General features: G+C 31.3%; 1 protein-coding gene across 1 annotated transcript in view; it reads right to left on the bottom strand.

The window, feature by feature from the left end:
• LOC143258599 (uncharacterized) overlaps positions 1-24,723 on the bottom strand; it is a 71,774-nt gene that overhangs the window by 27,399 nt on the left and 19,652 nt on the right. The window contains exons 4-8 of the mRNA XM_076517795.1: positions 19,462-19,568; positions 18,103-18,299; positions 10,902-10,978; positions 5,039-5,108; positions 1,215-1,259 (exon numbers count right to left, since the gene is read on the bottom strand). Coding sequence (XP_076373910.1) covers positions 1,215-1,259; positions 5,039-5,108; positions 10,902-10,978; positions 18,103-18,299; positions 19,462-19,568 — 496 coding nt within the window. The remainder of the gene's footprint in view (positions 1-1,214; positions 1,260-5,038; positions 5,109-10,901; positions 10,979-18,102; positions 18,300-19,461; positions 19,569-24,723) is intronic.

Raw genomic sequence — 24,723 nt, forward strand, 5'->3', positions numbered from 1 at the left:
TAACTGCTAAGAAACATAAATGTCATGTAATAATATATACTAAATGAGATAGAACCACAAAAAGTGAAGACTCCAAAGAAAATTGATCCTGATTAAAACAGTTAGATAAATAAGAATAGCTGATAGCCAATCTAAAAATGAAACAAATCACTGCTCACAAGAAAGAAAACTGATGAAAAGATAAGAAAGAAAAGCCCTTGAAAGATCTTCCTCCCCAAAATAATGATCTGTGGAGAAAACTTATGAAAAATTAGAGAAGTAGAATATGACTCCACTAACAGTCCATCTGCATGAGGAATGAGAGAAACATGAAAAACTAATATTTTGATGATTTCTGAAGGCAATACTAACAACCTAAATATCATAAGGAAGTAGAAGTTGAAATAATTCAAACACTAAATCATCTAAAATAATAAAACTAAGTTCAAGATTTAAAATAGTATGTAACTGAGATAAATGTGAAATAAGACTAAGAGAAGCTCCTTCAGGATTAATACCAGCAGATAAATCCTGCTCTTGAATCAAATAAGGTGATAGACAGCTTAGATAAGAGATTGGATTTGTTTACCAACAATAAAAAAAAGGGTTGATATCCCACATATTTTGTGTCCACATGATCAGAAAAGCCAAAATGGGTCACCAACAGATGGCTGAGTATTAACATCCTTATAACACTTATCAAAGAGAACTTACAATGCAAACTCCTTGCACAATACAAGAAAAATGTGTGAACATGGTCTCCAGAAAAATTCAAAGAGTTATAGAATCTTTTGTATGAACTACAGTTAGCACTGATTTCGAAATTTAAAAGCAAAGAAAATGATGCATAAAGACTACAGCACAGCTGTCAATAAAATAAATTTGGCTTGTGGCACAAAAGTAAGACTTATGAAAATTCCCTAAAGCTTGCCCAATAGGTCACATATGAAGTCAAAGAGTGGCAAGATTTGGGTAAGGTGACATTGAAAATCAAAAGTTAAATGGTTGTTGACAGAGTTAGAATTAGTCCACAAGAAAAAAAGGTTTACAGTTTTTCACAGGTGGGTTTACGTAATACAAAATTCCCGATTTTGACTGACCAATTATTATTTATTTATGTTAATAACTGAGATAAACTCTTTTATAAAAACAAAGCATACAAATGGGCAAGCTAAAAATGCTTCTTAGATGAGACTGCTCTTATTTTATCAGAGAAATGTACATTAAGATGTTACCGTGTTTTCTCTCCTTTGGTTCCAAACAATCTGCTTCTGTTGGAGCTGCAAAAAATAACAAACATTAATATAATCCCTATTCTCTGGCTTAATTAAAACCAAGCAAAAATAATAATTTTTCTTTGTAAATGCATGCACACACATATATATAAACAAAAAAAATGTTTTCTTAGAAAAAAAGTTAACCAATTAATACACAGCAATAAAAATTGCATAGTATTTAAACACATTGGTAAGAATTTCCAAATTAAAATCAAATTATAAATTTGAATTATATGCAAATATTTCTGATCAAGTAAGCTTTGCACATACAGAAAAAAATATGATGGTTCAGAGTGCTGTAATTTATTCCTCTGCTTCAAATACCTGTTTCTTGACTATCTTTTATTAATTTATTTAAAAATGCCATGTTCCCAGAATATATTTATAGAAACAGCTATTTCTTCAGACTTAACTTTAGACTGAATGATGATAAGATGATTAGAGTGGGACAATTAGTGGAATTTTCTAATAGTTTCATTTTTTTGGGTTCAATGATCAAATTACACTGAATTAAAAAAATCCATTATTCACACACGAGATAGTTAAAAATAAAAAAGCCAAAGCTTTTAGCACAATTTTATTTTTAAAATAATCTCAACTCTGTAGCTGCCATTTTGTTTTCTAAATATATAGTAATTCCCTAGTGATTTACATAAATTAAATAAACTGGTAATCATATACTTAAAATATGTTTTGCTGTCACTGATAATAGTAATAATGTTTTTTAAAACATATTACTATTACACTTACATATCATTAAATAGCCAAACAGCTAGTATTAACTGTGAAATAATCAATAAATGTTTGTGACATTTGAAGAAATATTTATAGTAAGTACTCAATCTAAAAATCTGTGATACTTCCTGACTTTACTTATTCCACGGACATCAGTATTGTTTGTAAAATGTTATTTATTCTTCAACATACTTTTAAAAACTAATTTCCTTTCCAACAAGAAAAGATGTACTCAGTTAAATGACACCTCATATAGACCTGTGGCAAAACCTGTCATGTTTTTCAACAATCTTTTAAAATAGATTATTAGCTTATTATAAAATGTTGTCTGAATATATCTAAGTATCCTCAGAAGAGAAACATATTTTTTAAATTATGGAAACACTGATTACACATCAGAAAAATAATAAATGGTAACACTTTCCCAACACCGAAAATGTATTTCTCATATGTACTTACCTCTGTTCACATAATAGCTTTCCTTAAATTGTGTTGCACCTTACATGGGCAATTTTCACTCATCAATAACCTTGATGTTCTCATCTAACATCAAATACTCATTTATGTTCATGGCAACATTACAGGAAAAAAGGAAAAAGAGTAGGAAGGTAGGATTTTTATTTTTTCAGTTTTTTTTGTTATTTTTTATTATTAAACATTGCTACACTGCACAGTACACCATTATTAAAGTAAAGAATGCTTTTCATGCATTCTATCAAATCAAAATTTACATTACTTCCAGTTTATTTGTTGTTGTGGTTTCATATGTTCCTTTAGAAAATATATGTTGTTTTATTCCTTCTTATAGCATACTTACTTCCAATAAATAATTGTGATTGTAGCACAAAGCTACACAATGAGTTTATGTTATCCTAAATTAAAATAGCCCTTACTTTTCCAAACATTCTATAAACAAGTTATTTCAGATAATACGCTATCTGTGCAACACTGTGTGCACTTAACTTGCTTTTTAAAAAAAATGTTGCAACTGAACTCATATACACAAGATAGATATTTATGAAAATTTGCAAAAAAATTAACTATTTGCAAGAATTTTGAAAATAACAAGAGAACACTTGATCATTGATCACATGGGTGCATGAGGTGTCTTACACATTAAGCTATTTCTCTGAATGAGAAAACTCATTACTTAAGCATGATGTTAAGGGGAAGAAACATTTCTAAAAATAAAGAGCTATGTATTACTGTATTTATAAGTAGTATATAGATCATGTATGTTTTGAATTACATTAAAGAATTTGATAGCAATGTTTGAGACTTATAATCTACTGTAAAAAAGATACTGGTATAGTTCCTATCAACTGGGTATGCTGTAAGTTTTAAATTTTGTGTCTTGGGAAAACGTGAAAGTTGTACAAAAACACTGGGAAGCAACATACAATACGTTACCTACTGGGGTTTTTTAAGCAAAAATTAACATTATAATGACAGAATACAAACTTGAATGTTCATCTGAAAATGACCTAAGAAGGTCAAAATGTTGTTCTCTACTTTATTGTAATAAAAGTTATAATACCCATACCAACTGTCTTAAGATACATGAAAATAGACAAAAATTTATATATTTTTTTAAGAGTCAGTGGGGATACTACAAAATAACATTTTTCACTTGGCCTCATGAAGGCAATATTACAATTACATATTCATACATATAACTGATAATGAAGTATGTTTTATATTATTCTATATAATATTAAGTACAATGTAAAAGTATATTTTATGTCATGTTTTTGCTTTGTCACATTAACCAATTAAAATTTGCAAGCATTAATTTAATGATCTTGTTATCATTCACTGAAAACATTTATTAGTTCATTTACATATGTAATTCATAATATGGATAAAATATGATTGGACAAAGTGAATAAAGAATACTAATTTGCAATTAGCCCCATTTTCAGAATGTTATAAGTTCCAGATATACCAACAAGCATCAAAATTTTTAGTGGAACACAAATTTAGAAAGGTAAAAATGTAGTGCTACAAACATAGCAAATACACAGTGAAGGAAAAATAAATTTACAGTATATTTAACATTAGAAAATAAAGTTATGCAAATTATAAACTATAATATAAACACAGATTTTAAACACATTTGACATTAAAGAACACAGTTACCAAATCATAGGTCAAAAACACAAAAAAAATGGAAATTTATTATTTATTTAACACTAAAATAGCTTAAAGGTTGGTTGGTGATAGGTGCTACCAGACAAATGTTTTCTCTCTTGTAGATAGTCAAAATGAGGAACAGTGGCAAACAACCTGAGTGCTATTACTACAACTTGAAATCAAATAAACCAATACAACACTCTCATGGCTGAGAGGACAAACAAGTTTGATGACAAGGAAAATTGAACCAGAGACCCTTGAATCATGAGACATCATCCTCCCAAAATAAACATGTAATGCTGGCCCAGAGCTGAACAAACTTGAATGAATAATAAGTCACAATTCTAAAAGCAATTAAGTTTTAATACCTACTATAATTGGAGCACATATACCCTAACATAAAGCTTTGTGGTTCACTACAAACATAATGGCAATATTTTGGTTATTTGGATGGATGGATAGATAGTTGAAATAATTAAAAATATCAAATCAAAAAGTCTAACTTCATTTACTCATTTATTTTTGTGAGTCATGACACTAGTCAATTAAGCTTAACAAATTTGAATCAACCAATAATAATAATGAATAATCATAAGAGCAATATTTCAATCGCTATAAACAGTGATAATCAGAAACATTACTTTAATTATTTTTTGGCATTAATTGATTTAATTGTAATTTTGATTAATCAAATATTTTACGTGGCATTAATTGATGTAACTGATGCTCAGAGATGATAAGTCACTCAAGTCAATGGCCCAGCTATAAAGCTAACATGTTTATATGAATGAAAGTGGTTGAAGCACTACTGTGACATTTTTATTCAGTTCATCTCAGGAATTAAAATTCTTGCTGTTTGTACCAAACTTCTTAAAAATCTCACTACGAAGTAAGTAAAAAATTCTGCTGTTTACCTTCATGTTCATTTGAAGAAGAGAGAACTGGGGATGGCAAAGCTTCCTTTATTGTGATTTCTGGTTCACTCTATAAGAATGCAAAGAAACCAACAACATTTTATGAAATATTTTGTTTCTTACTTGAAAATACATCTCAAACTTTATTTGTTTTTATACAAACTTACTTCAAACTAAACTTCTACTGAAGACTGTATTAAATGAAACACTGTCTTATTCCAGAATTTTTTTAAGTGATCCATTCACAACAATGTCAGTCTTTTGAGTTAACAAGTTTGCAACAGATATTTCAATAGTACTTACCATCAACAGGATTTCTACTATTCAAAATAATAACAATAAATGGTTGACTATAGTAATTTTGGAGGAAATTCAAATTGCAACATTAGTACATAGAAGAACATTTGCTATAATGAAAAGTACAAGAAATGAAATTTTCACTTGTAATAATATCGTCCACTGAAAAAAAAACACAACAGAATGGTAATTAATAAGCCTAACTATCGTTTTGACATTGACAAAGATTCTACTTTGAGTATAATAGTCAGGTTTAAAACAAAACATATATATATATATTTAAACACATATTGCAAAACTATACAAAAAAAAAATATTTATATGTCTGTTTAAATACCTCTTCTGTTGATAATCTCTTTTCACAAATAAACCTAATCTAAATTTTTACTTTCTTAAAAAGTGTGTGAATTCACACAAATACTGATTAAAAGTTACTTGCAATTTTACTTGACCCATAAAAATACCCAGGGTAGAACAGTCTCCTTGTACACAGTAACTGTTAAATTTAAATCATCTGAATTTGAAGATGAAGATACATTTATGTTTCTCTGACTAGATCTTAAAATAGTTGATATATATGCCAAATTACTTTCTACCACTGAAAAATACATTTCAAGCTCACTGGCTGAGAGAAAATATTTTAACAATAGTAAACTAACATATCAGCTGGAATAATCTCACATAACAAAATCTCTAAAATTATGAACCAAATATGATTTTAATGTTAAATAAAATCTAATCTGAATGTAATGACTTATATTATAACTGTACTTTTGTTTTATCATCAACACTTTCAGAAAATAATGTTCACAAGATTTATATATAACAAACTATATTTATGTGAAAGATGCACAAATTTTCACTGCAAAATAAGAAATATGTATTAGTATGCACAGTAACATTTCAAGTTTGCTTGTATCTACATTAATATTAATATATATTTAAATCTAACTACTGATTAGTAATGAATTCAGGTGCATGTAATACTGCAAAGTTAAATTAAAGAAATAAAACAAAGTTGTACATACAGATGTTGGGATGCTCATTAATTACACTATGTAACACAAATTTTGTTCCTGGATAGAATGTTATTTCTTAACTGCTTATGTTGTAACAGTACAGAAAATGGCCATTATTCTCTTCATACTTTGCTTTTGTGACCTGGATAATGAAATTTAGAAATTAGCCTATTTTATATGTAAAAACAGACAAATATGCACATTTTCATTTACATAAAATCTGAATTAAACTACATATGAATCAAGATTTACATGTATTTATATTAAAGTTATACAAAAATAAACAAAATTGTTTAGAAGTGAGTAGTTTTTCAAGATTTGTGACTGTAATGTAAATCACTTTCATGTATCAGCCCACAAATATAGTTTCCCATCATGTTTTCGTTACATGATCCTTGGTAGCAATGTTCAAAGTCCAGTATATCTTAGTGCAAGTGCTTGCCTTGCTCCTCTGAATATGCTCCCATGTTCTTGAATTTATCAAGATGAGCATCAAGGATATGGATTTTCAGGGATATCCTGCAGCCCACTTTGCCATAGTTCTTCACCAGAGCCTTAACCAGTTCCACATAATTTTCGGCCTTGTGATTGCCCAAGAAGCCCTGAACCACTGTAACGAAACTGCTTCAAGCTTTTTTTTCCTTCCTACTGAGCTTCTTGGGGAATTCTATGCACTCCAGGATATTCTTTATTTGTGGTCCAACGAAGACGCCAGCTTCGATCTTTGCATCAGACAACTTAGGGAAGAAGTCTCGAAGGTACTTGAAGACTGAAGACTCCTTACCAAGAGCTGTGACAAATTGTTTCATAAGACCCAATTTTACGTGCAATGGTGGGAACAACACTTTCTGGAGGTCCACTAGTGGCTCACACTTGACATTGTGCCTCCCCACAGAGAACATGGTCCATTGTGGCCAGTGCTTCCTGTTGTAGTGCACTGTGGTGTACCTGCTGTACCAAAGGCAAAGATAACAGGGAAATTTGGTAAAGTCTCCTTGGAGACCATCAGGAATGCCACAATTTTGAATTCTCCAATAACCTCCCAGCCATACTCATCATACTTCAAGGTTTCTATTGAGGTCTTCTTGATGCTGTTGTATTTCTCTTTGAGGTCCACTGAATGAGCCAGGGGAAGAGATGAATACTTATTCCTGTTATGGAGCAGCACAGCTTTGAGGCTTTTGGATGAGCTATCAATAAAGAGGCGCCACTCGTTTGAGTTACAGGCAATTCCAATTACCTCACACAGACTAGATACATTGTGACAGAAGCAGAGACCATCTTGACGAGTGAAGAAGCTTGAGACATGTCAATGACACTTCCTTTGACTTGTGACATGCAATTTCTACAATATTCTAGAAAATTTTTGTAAGTTCTACAACATTCTAGAAAGTTCTTGAAAATTCTTTTAAGTTCAAGAAAATTCTCTATCAGCTACTCAGCACTGAATCTACCTGGAATATTCTGGAAAATGGGTAAATTTAAAAATTTCATTACCCAGGCCACAAAAGCAAAGTTTGAAAAGAAAAATAGGTCTTTTCCATTTCCTTTAGGCATAAGCAATTGGGAAATAACATTTTTTGCCCAGGAACAAAAAAAAGTAAAAATTTTGTTACATAGTGTTACATACGAATAAATACACTTTATCCTATGTAATCAAAGCATTAACAGCTCCTTATAAGAATAATTTTCATATTCTAATATAGTAGCGTATCACCACAGATATTTGCTAAGGCACCATAAGTCAACCTTTAAAAATGCATCTTGGGTAAACTTATGAGAGGAAAAGTGTAAGTGCATCTTTTTACAAGAAAAGATATTTGTAGTGAAACTGTTAAATGATTTTGTTACAATAAAAAATGCTCAGGTATTTCAAGAACTTTTGTACTGAACTGAAAATTTAAACTAGTAGTTCATCAGAATGTTGATTTGTAATGGTGCATAATGGCAGATATCTACTTTTTATAAGAAAGAACAGAATGATTTACCTGGTACCTGCTTGCTTGAAATCTGCAATGAAAACGTTCCTTACCAAGCATTTAACCTTTCTCAAATCGGCTCAATATAATACATGAGCTCGTCCACACATTTGCATGTCAAGTATTTGCAACACAACTTTTGATACAATACACAATATTTGGTATAGTTTAGTAAAGATTGCAAGTTTCTTTTGTACTAAAAAAATCAGATCTTTTTACTAAAGATTTGTTTGTAAAAATATTGAGTCTTCTTCTTAACCTAGTCTGAGTGCATAGTTATTTCATGTTATGGTTTAAAAAACTATTCTTCATCACAAAAATCTCAAATATTACTTGTGTAATCTCTAAAACCTCCTAAATAGATTTCAAATGTTTCTTTTCAGCAAGACTTTATATTTTATGTTATTGTCTATACCCTAAGTATGTGGAGTCTGTAAATTTGACCAACATCCTAACCGTCATAAAAAATTAGGAAATGAATACAAGTTATGCTTTTTTCATGCTACAATGACTAATTATTATAACACAAAAATACAAATGTTTAGTCTTAGTAGCTTACATCTCATAGCTCCATATATATATATATATATATATTATATTATATTGGCCTTCCAGTCATGCCAAGCTGACATTACATGACTTGTATGAACATAGTGCACACACACTCATCACATATCCAATAATATAAAACTGACCTTTGGTCTTCCCTGCCACAACTGTATTATAATGGATTACTATTTTGTAATATACAGTTACATTTCAATTATTTACATTATACACGTGTACACACACACACATCATTACTGTTTAGAAATAAATTAAACTTACTTTTCTTAAAATATAGAACAATAAATCTAAAAGTAAAGCAAAGTAGCTATGACCTTTGAACTCGGTTCCTACTGGACATAGGTTGCTAAGCCTTTTTAAATTTCACATGTGGAAGATATCAAACAAGTTTTTTAGGTTTTATTTATACAACTTAATAACTACAAAATCCTAAATAACAGTACTGATACCTCAGAATTCTATTATAATTTATTAAGCTTGGTAACTAAGCTATATTCAGATTTAAAAAATTATGAAACTGAGTAGACTACAGACACAACCTACCTTCATGAAATCTTAGTTCGAAAGAACGTGGTAATCTTTCACAGATTAAAATGGTTGAGAAAACCACTAGGGGGCATTCTAAGCTGTCAACTGGTTACTCATATATTGAAATATGTATATATGAGACCATTTACAAAAATGTTTGATTCAGTACATAAGCCATATCTCAGCAAAATAAAAAAGTTACGAGGTTCTTATTTTATATTCTAGCTTGTTAATAATGATAATTTGAGTTCTTAGTTTTTACAAAACAATAGACTTGGTATTTTGACATCACAAACGCCTAATTTTAAATAGTGATGCACTCAACATACCACGTAACTCACTAAAATCTATATTTAGGTGTGTTATTTTAATATTTACTTTTAAATTAAGAAATTAATTTATATATAATATTAAAGTTTGAATTATAATCCACAATATGATTCCAAACTTATTGATACAAATTCATAAAATAGTAGTTCAATAAATTTTGAATGCAAGTTAGCAAATTCAATGACATGGCCTTTGACCCATGACCTGTCATCAAAGGGTTAAATTAGATGATTACGAATGTGTGACAGCTTACTTTTTTTATACACATCCAGAAATTCACACTTAAGATGTATTGACAGCTGGCAAATATAAAACCTCATTGCTTATAAAGGTTTGATTAATACTAATTTTCTTAATTGTAACTGTATCATAGAATCCATACTTTGAGTTATATTTGCTGATGTGAATCCAGATAACTTATATTCTCTGTATCTGTGCAGATTGATGAATATTTATAAAAGAAGTTAAAGAGTGAATTACTTCATTTTCAGATATATACTGCACATTAAAATTGTGATATACATCATTCTCTATATCTGATACCTTGTTTCATTTTTTCATATGCTTCAGTAACAGTTTTTGTTTCACTAAATTTTGTGATTTAATGATTTTTGTGCATAACTACAAGTTTCTTTCATTCCCTTATTTCAAACAGTTTAATGGAAAATCGAGTACATTTAAAATAGTATTGGAAAATAAATGTTAAGTATGGAAAAAATTAACATGATGAAGCTTGCAATACTTAATTTAAGGTATACACTGTACAGTCTAGTAAAATGAACAACCCACACTATTAACAATCTAGACATAGCAGTGGTCACCAATGTATTAATGCATGGTGTGTTCTGATTATCATTTTCAAACTAATTTTAAATATGTATGTTAATTTCTGTTGACTACATTTTGGAGACAAGGAATTTAAAAGAAAATTATTATCATTGCACAAATTAGACAGACAATCTAATCATGTCTGCAATCATAGGCATACAGGAAATTTTTCGGGGGGGGGAGTACAATTTTTACCAAAATAAAATTATGAATAAAAAAGCTAAAGTTGAGGGAACAAGTATCACCATATTTTCTAATCCTAATTTTGCCGGAATTAAAACTGAAAAATTTCCTGAATGCCATAAGTATAATTACCTTTTCCAAGTTCAAATATTCATTGATACTATCATTATCATTCCATGTGTCTTGGTCATGTGTTCCACATTCAGGATCTGCAAGTAAAGATATTACAGTTCAGTATTTGAGCACTTCACACCCACTTAAAGTTTTGCTGTGACCAAGTACTTAACCTACAGGATTTTTTATAAAAATATCCTCTAAATCACAAAGCATAATACACTAATTTCAACAAAAGTTATGGCAAAATGTACAGTGAATAAATCTCTTGGCTTTTACTAAGCTATCTCAAAATGCAATTCCAGAAGCAATGATATTTAAATAGATTAATCAGTTTAACTTTTTGGAAAACAATACACCAAAACCACACTTTAAATTATATTTCACTGAAAAATTTTCTAATTCAATAATTTTAAAATGAAATAACTCTTGTTAATATAATAATCAATGAACCCTTATTTCATAAATATATTTTAACCTATATATTAGATAAATGTGTGTGCCACACACATTAACTGTTCAGGTAATACAAACATAGAACAAAAAATTCTATATTAAAGTGTACATTTTCAAGAGAATATAATAATAAAATGTTTCATTTTTTGCAATTCCTAAAATTTCACATCAATCCATCACTCTTCATTTGTGATGAGTGGTCAAATTGTGAAAAAAAAAACTTTTAAGAACAATAATGTTTCATTTTGTGAAGAAATGTTAAGAAAAAAATGTGACTCCCCCTATCTGTTAATTGAATGAAATATTTTAAAGATAGGGGCATGAATTGAAAAATGTATAGAGAGAGAAACTTGTATGTCTATACTTCTTGTTTTCAGTTTATATTTACATACATATGTTATTTACCTGCATGATTTTATTGTACAATGTTAAACATACTGATTTATCTTCCTTTGACACTTCTTACAAAAATGACAACTGTAAAAAAAACACTCATTTCTGTAGTTGGCTTTTCTTGCACTCAGTAAAACAACAAAAATCAGTGGAGACCAGCAGAAAAAATCCCTGTGGCTATTTAGTAAACCTCAGCTCTCCACTGTGTTGGATGTATGCATTACATTAGAACTCAAACGTTTTTGCCTACAATTATTCTCCTTTGCTTGAAAACAAATGCACTGCACTTCTCTTTATTGAAATAATGCATTGAATAACCAAAAGCTGTTGTAAATGGCCTCATTAGACCTACATACTGCATATATTCTCTGATCAAAAGAGATTAATCTGTTGACTGCACATTTTATATTTATTTATCAATATGTTTAGGAAAATTGTCATTGAATTGTTTCAATGGCAATCTGCAAGTTTAAGTATGACAGTGTTTACTGGGGTAATAAACAATATGATAATAAAAACTATACGATTACATTAAACGTACATTTTCATCTCATCAGTTACTATATCTACAGTACAGTAACAGCCAAAATATCAAAATGATGGATGGATGACTTTTGTCTTTATATAGTAGACTGCCCTAAAAATAATCACTGCAATGAAACAGCATTCAATATTAACTCAAAAGTTTAAATGTCTTTGGGACTTCCAAGCCTAATTTATAGAAATCCATTAACTGACTGTTAAAGAGTTATCTTTCCCTTATTAATACAGTGACGAAATGGGTTAACCTACTGGATTTGGATGGGTCAAAGTGCACCTCATGACCTATTTTTTTAAATAGAATTAAATGACTATTTACTTAAACTTATTTATCAATTTATATTGTTAAACGTGGCATCAAAACATAGGTTATAATTCAAAATTGTAATATCATGTAAATTTTAGTTTTAGTAGTTTTAGGGCATTGTATTATTTTGCTCAAGAACATTTAATTCTAAATTTTATATTTCAAATAAAAACGACTACTATTTTTGGACTACCAACATCATCAAAAAAATTATCATCAAGTTGTAAAATTAGAAATAAGCAGCTGTGCCCTTTTTTCATTCTCTTTAGTCACAAAGTTTCAAAGTACTTCTCTTAAGAGCTTGAGCTTCTAAACACTTTACATTTGTTTTCTGTGTTTACTTGATTTTAACAGCTAAAGTAGAACACCACTGAACATAAAGCAATAAATTGGCACTTGTATAGTAGGCTGTTTACATGACCACACTTTAATACAATACACTTGAAAGCAAGAAAGCACATGCAAAAACTATAGCAAACTTGGACCCTGCTCTGAGAACAGGATGTCTGATGTATCAGATTATGTGCACTAAAGCATTTTCTTGAAAAATTCAAAGTAATCGCACTATACTTAGCATCACAAAAAATGTTTATGCCAATAACAGGATGTGTAACTTATTGGCTTATGTATGTATCAAAACCTTTCAAGAGTGACAACTCTACACTTCGAAAACCTGTCAAAGCATTTGTTACATGGTTTGGTGTTGATACAATAAACACTGGAATTCTTTAAGTACTGGTAATCATTTTGAGATAGAATTTAGCAACATAAATGTACAAAAATGAATTTTAAGCACATGCTTATAAAATCCTATTTCCCTTTTCACCACTTATTTGTCAACCAATAAAAAGTCAGGTTTCAGTACTACTTATCCCACTTGTTTCGTTTCCCAGGCATTATAAGCCTAGTGTTCATTGGAAAACATTCCTACTTATGCAGATAAAGTGTAGTTCAGAAGTTCCTTACAGTTATGAAATACCTTCAGTATACTGACTCTTACCTTGAAGAAAGTAATAATCATTTATAATATACATTTACAGAATGTCTTTCCAGTAAGTTCAGTTTATAGTTATCGATCTAATTCCAGAGCAACTATTCTGTATTTTAGCATATCATGTACTGCTTCTGAAATTATGTTACATGTCATACATGTAAAGCATATGTATATGTACAACAGGGAATATATATATATATATATATATATATTTACATGGAATGTTTTTGGTTTTTGTTGGGTTTTTTCTCCAGTGGATACACATTAAAGCAAAAAAGTTAGGAGCTGAAAAAGAATAAATCTCTTTTCAGGACAATATTCAGTTCCTTATGGACCTTTCCTTCTCATCAGAAGAAGGAGCAATTCAGTTAGAGGAAATACCTATGTTTCAGTGTCAATGCCTCTGACTGAACCTATTTACAAGACCAAATGGTCACTGAACACAGAACCAGCTCTTCTTGGCTCTGTCTTATGAACAGATCAAGATGTACTTGGTGAAACTCATTTGGATGAGGATGTTCTGGATTCACCACAGCAAGGTACATCAGAGCAAGCATCACCACTACAGGGAAAAGGAAAAGATAAGAGGAGTAGGGGAATGGCTGGAGTTCCAGTGAGTGCTAGCACTGATCTTTCCTCACAAAAGAAGCCTCTGCAAAGTAATAACATAATGGCCATGGGCAAGATCACAAGAGAAAAATACATCAGATACATTCAACAGAGGTGAACCTATTTCCTGAAAAAGCATCTCTTTGAATAAACCAACTGCAATTTTCAAACTTCTTTTTACAGTGTAAGCTCCACACCTAATTGTAGGTGAAATGAACAGATATACACATAAAAACTGAATCACCAGAATGAAACATCTCAAAAGAAAAAAACTATATTGTGGACAGATGTTATTGTTGAGAACATCTTATCTTGCTATAACCTCATTATTGGTATGGGCCTTATGCCTCATCCTTCCATTTCTGACTATTGATCTATCTATCTTCCCTTTCAAAATGCTTGGTTTACTAACATATTTTCTAGAAGCAGGTTTTTTAGCTACCATAAATATCTATATTTTGATATTAGTTCTAACACTTTATAGGACTAACCCTAACCATGATAAACTTTATAAGGTCAGACTTGTCACAGAGATTCTTCTGAAATCCACTGTTTCTCACTATTCTTCTTACAAGAAATTGTCTGTAGATGAGCAAATGTTGGGTACAAAATATAGGATTTTTTTTCTCCAATCACAATGCGAGTCCTGATAGATGCTCTAAGCGAATACTGTTTAAAATTCAAGATCTACACAAGCAAGAAGAGACAAATGTCAGCCACAGGTTTAGCAGACAATGTTGTCATGGGCCTGATGGAAAGATTTAACAGAGTAGGACACTCTTTTCATGGACAGCTTCTACATTTCCCCTTGTTTACTTGATAATAAATTGTTGGCTGTTGGAACTTAATGCTTGCAGGGCATGCAGCAAGGACAGAGATAAGGAAAGAACTGGTTGCCCATAAGAACTGGTTGCAACAATCCTAAAAAAAAGGGAAGCACAATTTCTAAATGTGAAAGTCTGACAGCAGTGAATTGAACAGACAAGACAAACAAGACATATGACATATACACCATTTCTACTTTACACTCCAGTGCCACAACAACTATAAGAAGATGAAGAAATGTTGAAGTTACAAAACCTCAACTAATTACAGACTAGAACAAGTTTATGAAAGAAGTAGACTTCAATGACCAATTCCTCAGCTACTATTCAACTGGATGAAGGTCAATAAAATGGTACAAAAACATGTTTTCCTGGCTTTTGGATTTGATCATAATCAATGATTTTATTCTGTATAAAACAAAGACCAATCAACAAGAATTATCACAGGAGTACTTCAGAATAGGGCTGGTTATTTATCTTGTTCAGCCTTTACTTCAAAATAGATCTAGTCCTTCTAGTATTCTGCTTACAAGAATTGCACAGGGTGTATCTCAAGACAGCTGGTATGGGTATTAAAACCTTTAAAAATATAGTAAAGAACAACATTTCGACCTTCTTAGGTCATCTTTAGCTTCAAATGTTGTTCTCTACTACATTTTGATAAAAGTTTTAATACCAATACCAGCCATCTTGAGATACATTTTTACTTCAACTGGGTTCCTCGTCATCACGAAGAATTGCACAGGACTCTTCTCATCTGAGATTTACTCTTGACAGGCATTATCTAACACTTGTTAAAAAGGGTAAAAAGACAAGATGGAGTCTGTGCCTTAGAGACAACAGAATACTCACAAAGTGTACACTCTGTGATGTGTACCTCTGTATGAAACACTTTAAAGAGTATCATATCATTGATACTCTTCAAAGATGCTAAGCTTTTACTTAGTGCATAACAAAAACTTCTAAATTATCACAACTGATTTAACTTGCATGTTATAACATAAAATTAATCTGTTTATGAAAGTTTCACTACAGCATTGTTTACATACTAGGTAAAAGTGTCTGATCTTTTCCTATTACAAATACAGTTATTTATTTTACTCTAACAAACATTTATTTTTCTCTAAAACTAGCAAATATGTTAGACAGTAGCATCTTAGAATTTTAACTGTATTTGAATGTGTAATAATGTGTCCTTTCTTATAATGTTTTTGTTCAAAATAATTTTACAAAATTTCTTTTCTTATTCATACATTTGTATATATGTTACTTTCCTTCATTTCATAGTGTTTTCTGTGCAGAGCTTCACGTATATTTTGGAAATTTCATTCTCAAACATTTTTATATACAATTCTGTATATCAGAGTTTGTATAACTTACATATTTTTGTATTTTTTTTTTTAGTTTACACTTGTACGCATAATACCTCATGCCACTTTCTAAAATGTAAATATATCTATATTGTTATGCATATTCATTTAAATTATTTTTTGTTCAGAGCTAAAATTTATCATCACCATTCAACAGTCTTGGCAAAATTATTTTCTCCTCCAAGTTCTTAACAAACAACTGTATGCATGAAGCACAACATGTCCCTTCTATTGGTTGTAAACAGACCCTTGATAAAAGTAGATGGAACTAAACAAGAGGTTTGCAAAGAATGGAGTATGAGAAGGTGACACCTTAGCTGATTTGCAAGAAACATTCATTTCTCAGCAAATCAAAGTGGTAGGATGTTCCACATTCATATTCTAACTTGTCAGTATCTAAAATTCATGTTTCTTATTCTTTAATTAATGGTAGATGTATATGGTAGGCATTAAAATATATAAACTGAGCAACAAGACATGAAGAAGTACTATGTGATACACACATATCAATATTTACTTTTTATATAAATATATTTTCTTTTGAATTAAAAAATTAAAACATACATACATTAAAATGTGAAATATAAACTACATTTTAATGCCAATTTCACTGATATGTATAGTAATAATAAATTTATTTAATAAAATTTTGAAAATAAACTGTTTAAAGACACCAATTGTGAAAGGGTTAAAAGGTCGGTGACCAAGCCAATTTCAGAGAGTTAAAAAAAATTCAAGATGTAACATAAATCAGACAGACCCAAAGTATGAATGTTGTGACCTTTCCATTTTAACACAAATAAAAGGACAATAAAGTAACAGTATTCAAAACTGTAAAAACTTATGCATATATTGGTTTTTGTGTGATTGTTACACACCATTAAAGTCACTTGGAACAACTTTCAAAATGTTCATTGCTCAAATATTTTAGAAACAAGATGCTTGAAAGTTATCATGCACACAAGTAGAGCTAAAGACTAAAGAATATTTGTATCAATTTTTGTCAACAAACAACCAATTTATATGTAAAAAACAAGAACAGTGGTAACTTTAAAACTTAAAAAAAACAGCTAAAATTAGAATAAAAGTACAAGTTTACTTCAGTACGTCAACAGATGTTCAACCCACATTTGTTATGGAAACGTAGTTCAGTTTTTACAACAACTATAACTGTGATTCATGTCATGATGCACACAGTACACAACTTGCATTTCAAGTTCCCAGCTCACAAAATTTAAATAAAGCTCAAACACATCATTTATAATTTTAAATGATTTTATTTTTTCTTACCAAACTAAAGACAATAACTCAAACATTCAACTAATAAACTAAATTTTATTTTATAATTTTCAAAGCAGAAATGAATTTATTTACATTGCTCTGTGATATTTGCAATTAACTAAAGTTATTAGTAAAATTATATCACTAATGTCAAGAAAATATTTTTACATGTAGATTTAACAAATAATCAGTTTATTAGGCACAAGAACTTCTAAAAATTATAGAAATCTTTATGATTTATGTTTCTAAGTATGATGTTGTCTAACATTTCTTCCAGTATAAATAAATCAAATAATATAAGGAAGAGATGAGGTGGATTAAAGATCATATAACATTTTTGAAGGAAAAAATAAGAAGTTTGAATTTTGAACAAATAAAATCAAGTTTATGTATTTAAACCCTAAGACCTGTTCCCATTCAGAAAATATGTAAAATAACAGCATACCATTTTCTTTTTTACCCTCTTCAGCTGTTTTCAAATTTTGAGTTAACATATCTATAATTTCCGATTTATGGGTTAAAGCTGCAAAATCTAAAGCAGTCCATCCTTGATTATCCTGCATTTCCATATTGGCTCCACTTCTGAGTAACAAAGACACTAAAGGAGCATTTTCAGCTTTACATGCCAGCATAAGTGGTGTCCTATGTAATAGATGAAAAACAAAAATTAATGCATTTTACACATTTCTCTCTTAATACTCATGAAAACTGAAAGATACAGGTCTGTAGATATTATGCAATAACTTGATAAGAAAGGAAGGAAAAAAAAAAAGTCAAAGGAAAATGTGAATGAAATAGACAGCAGAGTTCCAAAACACATGAAGTAACAAGGAACTTGAACAATCGAGTCAAGTTTTCTCACAACCTGCTGAATACATTAAATGTCTTATCACATTGAACAATGAATGATTTGTGTGTTCTCAATGGTTTTGGCTGACAGAGTCAGCATTTAACTTCAGCATTAATGTAGATATTGAGTGTTAATTAGATTCTTTCAAGAAATTAATGGAGTTGAAATGTGCTGAAGACCTGTTTCACAGAACTAAAGAGAAATACCTCAAAATACGTTACTTTTTCTGACACTATTTTTCACTGTTCTGCTTGCTTTATTTTCAATAATATTAGTCTCTTATTAACCATTTTGTTAATAGTTGTTAAGCTCTACACAGTAACTGGTATAACAAACAAGTTTTGGATAGAATAAGACCTGTACACAGTATGAAAACATTTTTTTGCAATCCACAAAAGATTTACAGAAGTACTGATATAAATGTAAGTTTAACATTAGATTTAAAAATGTGTATTTATAACTTCTATTCTGCATACATGTGTTTATGTTTATTAAATACTGGCATCAAATCATCACAAACTTTTATGTCAAATTCAATATGAATAAGGCTTTAAGACCTTGTATTTTAACTGGAAAAAAAAGCTCCAATTCTGTAAACTAAGACTACACCTCAAGTCTCAGATAGAAAAGACCATTGCAAAGGTTTTGTTCAGTTAGCCACAGTTGCAGGAAAAATTTTCAATCATAAAAACAATTATATCTAAATTAATAGATTAAATCTCAGAGAGTTCAAGAAATAAAAATAACTCAACAGTAAAAATGTAAACAATGCATGATAAATGTATTCACTACATTTGTAGCTTAAAAAACTTAATAAAATATAAATGTATCATAAAGTTACTAATTAACATTAAAAACGTTATTGTTCAAAAATGCGACAGTGAACCATGGTTGAATTTATGACTGAAAAAATAGTGAGCTGGCTTACTAGTCTTAAAAATGTACTGTACTCACTTTCCTTCTTCATCAGCTGAATTTATCAAAGCACCCATTTCTAACAAGTACTTCACCACATTTTGTTGTTTCTGAGCTGTGGCCATATGAAGTGGAGTCCATCCTTCCTGTGAGTTACAAACAACACTTGTAAACACAATATTTTTTACAACTAGACATTACATTAATTATCATTTTGTGGTTTACTTGAAACAAAATTATGTTCTATTAAAAAAAAACAATTATACATAAAGTTAAATAATTAAATTGGCTTCATCTTTTGCATTTTTTTAATCTAATCTCACTTATTTAATTAACAATGTTTCTAAAAACTGAATTCCAATACAGATTACATCTGCGTGTCAAAATCACACAAAAGTGCAGACTGGCTAAATGTAAACTTAAAAACAAAATTATGCCTGATCATAATACAATTATTATAAGACTTTACCAATAACTCAGTTTACTTGAATATCAAAATATGCAACTGACATTTTTCAAACTGGTTATCAAGCACAATCACTTCTAAAATGGAAGCAATATAATAACAAATTATTATCATTACATATTTGAAGACAAGCAATATAATAATAATAAAAATCCATATCAAAATGAGAAATTGTACAAAAGTTGACATCAATCTCCAGGGTTTGGTTTGTTTTCAATTTCACTCAAAGCTACATGAGGGCTATCTGAGCTAGCCTTCCCTAATTTAGCAGTTTAAGACTAGAGGGAAGGCAGGTAGTCATCACTACCCACCACCAACTCTTGGGCTACTCTTTTACCAACAAATAGTAATAGTGGGATTGACTATCACATTATAAACATCCCATGGCTGAAAAAGGGAGCATGTTTAATGTGATGGGAATTCAAATCCTCGACCCTCTGATTACGAGATAAGTGCCTTAACCACCTGGCCATGCCAGACCTATCAAGAATGTAGTGTTAAAAATATATATGAAAAATAACATATAACAAATATAATTAATTACACAATACTTTGTCAGCTTCTAAAAGGAATTCACACCATAACAATTGTTGTTGTAACAAATGACCTATATGAATAGTATTATGAACACTACTTTGTGCATTGTATCCCAACTGAACTAAAGAGCTCTGAACTGAGAAAAATTCATCATCAGCAATGACAACTGCTGATCAATCACTGTGACAAATAGTGTGTGGTTGTAATTATATTATTCTACATTCTTATCATTCTTGAAAATTCATATAGGACTATACTGGGAGTATAGTGCTAAAACATAATAAGCTTAACATAATGTATTATGGAATATATAATTAATTACACTATAAAATGAAAACTGAAGTTGTGACACAGTAACAGAATGCAACTGATAAGACTAAACAATGTTAAATTAGTGATACTTTGTTCAAAAGTATTTAAACCAAATTCTTAGTGGGCTGCAAGTGCTATACTTTGGTCAGAAATATTTCGGGAAATTTACCACCAGAAGTCCCAACCAGATAGCCAAGGTTCCACAACTTGGGGTTGGAATTAAGGAATTGAGGTAACTATATCCTACACTAGTGGCTAGAGCTATTGAACCACAATGTTTTATATACATATGTGTATGTATACACTTTGACTGAATCACAACCTGTAACAAGAGTGATGCATTTCATACCATTGCAATCAGGATATGAAAGTAAGCAATACCTACGTGGACAAATTTTCTCTTCAATTTGATAAAGTCCAAAAGGCAACACCTCATACTAAGAATGACAAGATCATGTATGTTGTACTAAACCAAAGGAGCAGAATTCATCTGGGCTGAAATTATGAACATTCATCCTCACTCCCCAACTAAATAGACAAAGTACTCCTCTTGCCCCTGGAATTATGGAGAGAACATGTAACCTGTGCTAAACCAAGGGCCTAGGGAGGGACTATTGCACATTCAGAATTATGAAAAGATAGTGGACCACCTTCTATGACCAATATACTGAATCAAAATTGATCAAAGAGAAGGGCCATTCCCCCTTCAACCAGATAACTTCTTATCAAATCTGAACCAGAATTACAAGTAGGTTCTTGCAGAGGCTGGTGCTACTCTTGCACATCTGGGAAAAACATCAAGGGTCCCTAGTAGGAATACCTCCAACTTCACCCTCTTCTCCAAGAGTGAAGGAACACACTCAAACACTCTGGAGAAAAAGTCTCCATCTGCCACCCAAAACTGTGTAAAAGGTGAATTAAGTTTCCTACATTTTTAAAAGCAGGGATAGGCAAGATCTCCTTTAGCTTTACTCATGACTGTCCACAAGTGATGGTCCATATTAAGGTATGTAAAACAACTGTAAAATGTCAATTCGGTAACTGAAAAGGTTATTTGGGTGAAAGAAAATTAAGGCCTGACAGAACTGAGAATTCAAAAACCTTCCAATACTTAGAATATCTTAATATAGGAGATAAGGATGCTTTATATAAAGTCACCATAAAAAAAGAAATCCCTTCTCAAATACCCATATTAAAAAATGGGATATGATATATACTTCTGAATGAAGAGGGTTTAACTTCATTTGAATACACCAATGATGATAGATATTCCACTTCCATTGATAAACAATTCTGGTTAGCCTATGGAGAGATTTTGTTAAAAGCAGAGAAACATTAGGAGTTAAACCCTTATGTTGAGCAAAGAACTGCAGAAGTTTAAAGCATGAAGATTAAGTTTCTGAACATCTGGGTGGTGGACATTCTTGCAAATATTGAAGAAGCAGGAACCATGCTCTAGTTGGCCAATAAGGCAAAACCAAGAAAACTCAACAGCAATAGGACAAACTACAGTTAGAACCTAGGGCAATAGCCGAATCAGGGGAAAGGCATATAGATGTAAGTCTCTCCAATCCTGACTAAATACATCTACTGCCAACACTTACAAATGTAGTCCTAGAAACCAAAACACCTGCTGCTGAGAGTTCCAATAAGTTGCAAAGGCATTGATCATTAAAGACCCAAACTGAGAACAAATCCATTGAAAAAACGTAATGATATAGCATCTATTCAGTCAGAAGAATCTGCTTGAATCAAGACAAGTGATATATAGTTATTTTCATCACTCCTAGGACATGACATGCTAAAAAACTGATACAATAGGAATGAGCACAGTAGAGAAGATCCAAGGTACAAAATCAAAGGTCTTGAAAATGTGTGTCTCCTTGAGGAGAAATTTGAGATACAACCATGGATTTGTTGAAATGTATCATGATAATTTTCCTTTCTTAAGAGATGGACCTTGAACACTGCCTGATGTACTGCAAGAAATTTGAGAAAGTTGATATGGAGGGTAGACTACTTTCCTGTTCAAGTACCCTGGAACTCCAGACCTTGAAGGTAAGTTCCTCATCTCTGAAAAAATGCATCTGTTAACAGGTGGATCTTGGATGGAGATGGTGGAATAGGTGACCCAATAGCAGTGTTGCTCCAATCCAACCACTGTTCTCAACCAATGATGTTGCTCCTGAGTAATGAAACAGGATGATTCAAAGGACCAAAATGCAGTGGCCAGTGAAGGGACCTCATATGCCCCCATCCCAAAGGAATGAGAAGCTTGAGAAATGCCTACATTCCTGTATGAGAGAGAACTATCTGTGTAGTAGGAGAAGAAGACAGAAGTGAAAGCCTGATGGCTCTTTCCATGGCTTGAAGCCTGAGAGGGATTGGTTGAGCTGGACTTAAGTGGAGTATTGAAAAACACACACAAATGTAAAAGATATTGCAGTGGTGACAAAATATATTTCTCCAATCTGACACAGAAGACCAATTTTTGTAGATTCTGAAAGGAGATTCTTGGAATGTTGTTCTGCTAATTGATAGGATAGAGTCAGTCATCCATACAGCTCTGCAGAAGACATAAGGTGCTGAAGCAAGACAAAAAGAATAATCTGGAACTGTAGCTCCTGATCCTTGTGTACAAACCTAAGAAACCTCTGGAAAAATACTGCAATGGAAATATGAAGATAAGCACTGATAACACCAAACTTAGTCATCCAGAGCCCTGGTGTAAAGTGCCATTGTAAGTTCAGGAAATATTCCATTGTGAAGCAAGAAGGATATAAAAATTGGATGAGTCGAGACAGACCAATGGTTGGATGCCATTCTCCTGTCTTCTTGGGTACCAGAATAAATGGGAATAGAATCCCAGAAAAATGACTAACATCTCAATTATGACTGTGGAAGGGAGCTCCACTCTCCATGGATATCATGGAGGTAAAAAAGATAATAGGCAGAAAAGAAATGGTGGAGCTGATGTAAACTGAACGATCAACCCTGATGCCAGAACCTAGAGTGCCAATGGATCACTGATGAAAGAGCTCTAAACATCCAGGAAGTTGTGTAACTGTGCTTCCATGCTCCACTGTCTCCAGAATAGTCACCAACATCATTGTCATTAGTCCGCCAAGCCAAAATGCTGAGAATAAATAGGGATCGTATTGTGAGAACCAAGAGACTGAGGAACTAAAGGAGGGTAGGTTGGGAAACACTGCAAGCAAATACTCCAAAATTAAGAGCCAGAAAGACAAGAAGCCAAAGGTGATAAAGCAGCATGTCTATTGGCAGTATCAATTTGGGATTCTAAAGTCTTTGAAACTCCAGCAAATACCATGTGCTACCAAGTAGCTTCCTGCAATCCCCAAGAATAAAAGATGGTAAATGGACTTTTTTTTAACAAAACACCTCTACCCAATAAATCCTAACGACAGACAAGACAGGAAACCAATGAAAGAAAGGAAGAAGATAATCTGACTAAGGTAGATGTGTCAGTAATATCACCATCTCATCCTCAAACTGCTTCAGACCAGTTTAATTGAGGAGTGAGAGTAAGACAAATAAGAGAAAATTGATCTATTTAAAGTAATCAAAGTTCCAATCTAGTCCTCAATGGTCCCAAAAGAGATCTATCCCTTAAGAATCTAAATAGGTTTCCTCCTAGTGGTGATAAGTCAAACAAAGTATAGAGATCTGGTAAATACAGAGAACAAGGAATAGCTATCTCATCATGTAAATGACTTGCAAAATCTCCCAGTATAAACAGCAATATCAAAAGAAGACAGAAGAACTAAACAGTCATTTGCCATCCTTTCTCCCAGTATAAACAGCAATATCAAAAGAAGACAGAAGAACTAAACAGTCATTTGCCATCCTTTCTGCTAACAAGAAAGTAGTAGAGTCTATGCAATAGAAGAGATCCACATAACCTCACAAACTCTAGTAACTAACTGAAAAAAGTAAACAGGAGGCAGCTGCTCAAAATGATCCTC

This window comes from Tachypleus tridentatus, chromosome 8 (assembly GCF_004210375.1).
Source record: "Tachypleus tridentatus isolate NWPU-2018 chromosome 8, ASM421037v1, whole genome shotgun sequence".
In the NCBI taxonomy this organism is placed as follows: domain Eukaryota; kingdom Metazoa; phylum Arthropoda; class Merostomata; order Xiphosura; family Limulidae; genus Tachypleus; species Tachypleus tridentatus.